The sequence below is a fragment of the Camelina sativa genome, chromosome 13 (genome assembly GCF_000633955.1).
Source record: "Camelina sativa cultivar DH55 chromosome 13, Cs, whole genome shotgun sequence".
Lineage (NCBI taxonomy): Eukaryota > Viridiplantae > Streptophyta > Magnoliopsida > Brassicales > Brassicaceae > Camelina > Camelina sativa.
Genome location: NC_025697.1, coordinates 23643333 through 23647264, shown reverse-complemented (window position 1 = coordinate 23647264; position 3932 = coordinate 23643333). Strand labels below are relative to the sequence as shown.

Genomic DNA, 3932 nt, shown 5'->3' with positions numbered 1-3932 from the left:
CTCATAGCACAAAGCTCTAGCTACCGCCTGAAGATCAGCCCATTCTTTGTCCTGTTTAGGCCATTGTACAGGTGGGCCAGAGATTACAAGATATCCCCCAGGGCGCAGTAACCTATCTACTTCGATGAAGTAAGTTGCATCTACAGACGAATCACCAAGCAAGATAAGAATAATTGCTGCTACAAACGGCAACACATACGAGATAAGAAGAGTTGCACAACCCAAGGGACTCACTGTAAGCGGTAAAAGGAATCAAGCATCTGGAACAATGCATCAGGTCAAAGGAGTATGCAGGAAAGGGGAGTCTACGAGTGCCAAGCATGGCAACAAATGCAGGAACTCCTCTTTCCAAGGCGAATTGAATTTGTGATTTGTGTGAATCTCTTGGAGCAAATGAGAGGGCTAGAATGCCTTGAGAAAGTAGAGTGCCTCCGAAACTTGCTACCTGCAATTGTATTGAAACAATGTTACACAGCAAAACATGTATAGTTTAAAAAAAAAAAGACTTGTAATGATGATTCTTACCCCGCATCCCATGTCAAGGGCAGTTCGAAGAGTTCCACCATTAAGCGGAATATACTGAGCAAGTTTCTCAATGTATTGGCCAGCTCCGCCAGGAAACATGGTGCCACCGCCTGGGAAAGTGAAGTATTCCCCTTCCCTTTTCATCCATCCTTGGTGACCTTTCCGGTCAGCAATTTTATTATATGGCATGTTTGCATGCCAGATCTACAAAAAGTTTTCAAACAACCACCATTAACTCAGTTAAGCCTAACACCATGAGACCACCAAAGAAATCGAACTCTATACAATCTCAGTAGCAAGCAATTCCAAGAACAGAGCCAATAACTATAATTCGAATCTAAGTTCAATGATCACCTTGTGAAGGCTCTCAGGCCAAGGAACAGGGATTTTATAACCAGAAGGCGGAGGAATCAAGCAGAGAGGAGTCTCCTCAGGCAAGGGACAATGTCTCTCCCTATAAAAATTCATCTCTCGACTAAGCTGACTATTCCTCCTGGGATCCTCACAAGGCATGTGAGCGACAGCTTCCGCCGGACAATACTCGATCGGCTGCAAATGCTGACCAGCTTCTACCAAAGCCACCAATCTCTGCCGTTGCCTCGGATCTGACGCCGTCGATAGAAGCAGCGTCTGCCTGCCAGAAGCCGCCATGGAATCGCCGAGAGGAGTGAACAAAAGGACGAAGAAGAGAAGCACGATACCGAAGAAAGCAGCGGTTACGATGTCGAGGAGACGCCATTGACGAGGGTTACGCTTCGACGCAGGTAGACTCAGGTGCCCCATGGCTTCTCCACTCGAAAACCAGATCAGATGCAAATCTTAAGGGTTTTTATATTATAAGATTAGATTTTTTTTTGGAGATCTGAAGAAATTGTCGGCGATTATTAAAATATATTTCTACTACTAATCCTTTGTGATTTGAGAGAGTCAGTCAGATCAAATCCCATATTTGTGTATCTCTCAGTGCTTTAGTAGCGGTCTAGTGTGTGGCGGAAGCACGGTGGTGGATACGGCACTGATGGGCTCTTTCGATACATAAATTTATTTAAGGAATATTTTAATGGAATGTTTTTTTTTTCATCGTTGCTTATGGAGTAGTTTTTTTTTGTTATTTGGGCCTAAAAATATAATTTGAGCCTAACTATATTGGGAAAGTCCATGCAGATTTATTAGTGGACCGTCCTTTCACGGTCCAAAACAGTAGTGACGATAACATGCATTATATATTCAGATTAATTAAGATTTGAAACCATATAGACGCATAATAGGATTGAATTTGAACGATTCTGCTAATTTTTTTTAAAAAAATGAAGATGGACTAGCTTTTAAAAATTAGTTTTCTAGTCATAGTCAATCAAGCCGGTCAAATATTTTTGTTTTAATTTTGGTGATTATTAAACTATTTTTAATATCAGTAAATATGAGCTCGAATTTGTTACTTTTGTCATATACTGTACGTATGTTGCTTGGTTACTTGTGACAAACCAACATATTATCTAGCTCATATTTACTGATGAAAATAGGTTTGAAAACATAAATAACTTACTGATTATTAAACCTATACAATGGATTAAACCTATTTTCACAAGCAAACGAAATCCATTATACCTGATCCTATTCTCAGCTCATATTTACTGATTATTAATTAAACCTATTTTCATGGATTTCGTTTTCTTAATTCGTGAAAATAGTTTTTTTTTCTTTATTTCTTTTTGTTTACACATGGAAAGAAGAACTTATTCAAATTTCCTAATAACATCAAGAATTTAGTTTACGCGTCTCTCTCATTTAATTTTGTTATCATATTAGGATAACCGTTGGCTATAGAAGCTGAAAATATCTTCAACTTTTTTGGAAATTGATTTCCAAATTTCTTAAAGATCAATGTATCTAACACATTCCGTTGTGTAAAAGGTTTGTAATAAATTTCATGGTAGCCATTCACACGTGCTACGTGTTATAGGAGCGTTGAGAGTCGGATAAACAAAATTTAGTACTAGTAATCACTAAAATTGAAATTGATTTAGATTTCCATTTTCAGCATATCTCTTTACTAGTAGAAATCCACTGTTGTCAATAGTCGTAAGCGTGTTTAGGTGATAAGACTAATAAATTTTAAAGTGACTAAGTTTTGTATTAAATGTTTATTCACATCCTAGAGTCATTAAACCAATTTATGACGATAACAAAACAATATCCAATCTATAGATTTTTTATTTTTAATTTGATACAAGAATCTAAATTATTGCTTAGAAACTAGTATTATATCTTTCAAAGCAGTGCCAACTTTACAAAAAAAAAAACGAATACCATTGTCATATTACCCCTATATGGTGTAACCGTAAATGTGTCAATGTAATAGAAATTATATGAAAACTACAAAAATACTCAACATTAGAATATATCCCGTGTTTTAAGCACATGTCAACTTTAAAAAAAAAAATTATCATATAATAATAAAAATTATTGTTTTTTTTTTTAATTATCTTGTTTGAGATAATATTTATTTATAATTGTTATGTAAATCTATTAGTCTATTTGAATACTAATTATTTTAGAATATTATAGTATTTTATTTTTGACATATTATTACAGTTTTATATTGTTTGTTTGTTGTATTTGCATCATTATTTTGTGAAATATAAAATAGTAATTTTAATATTATAATTGTGAGCAAATAAAAATTATTAATTTATCATCTATATAAATTTAGTTTTACCAACCCGCCAATGTGGAAATTGAAACATACATTTTCATACATTGAGTAATATATACATTCGTTTTTAAAAATTCAAATCACAACATATGTAGAAAAAAATATGTATTTTATTAATTATAAGTATTATATGTAAATTCCAAACAATTCATAAATAAAATAAAATAAAGATGATAGGAGAATCATAATTTGAAATCTTAACAAAATCTTCGAATATAGTTATTAAAAATAATTGTATTGTATACTTTGATATAAAATCTTAGTTTTTAAAATTCTGATTGGTTTATATATATATTTTTTTTTAATTAGTAATTTCGTCCATAATTTATTAGAGAGAGAAATTTTTTTTTTAGATGTTTTTAGATTTTTAATATTTGATGTGTGAGTGTTTTTATTTTTAATTAATTATATTTATTTAAATTAGTTAATTAAGCTTAATTATTTTTTTCTAATGGCAATTGAATGTAATTTTTTACACATTTTAAGGTTAGTTTCATATTTGTACTTCTCAATTAATATAGTAGGATTTTTAAAAGTTAATAAAATAGTCCAAATATTTAATCCTGACTCCAAATTATAAACTGAAATCACAAAAGTGAAACAAAAATTATAAAGCCTTTTAACAAGACAAAAAAAGAGTTAAACAATTATAAGGTTTAAAGCTTAATTAACCCTTATTATCTTCTTCATT

The 3932-nt window shown here is 32.1% G+C and overlaps 1 protein-coding gene across 1 annotated transcript; it reads right to left on the bottom strand.

Moving 5' to 3' along the window:
• Positions 1 to 1565, bottom strand: LOC104738561 (probable methyltransferase PMT13; the record flags this gene model as incomplete). The annotated part of the gene is made up of 4 exons (XM_010458718.2): positions 880 to 1565; positions 526 to 729; positions 235 to 445; positions 1 to 140 (listed from the first exon to the last, which is right to left on the bottom strand). Coding segments are annotated over exons 1-4 (984 nt in total), but the record flags the coding sequence as incomplete, so codon positions are not given.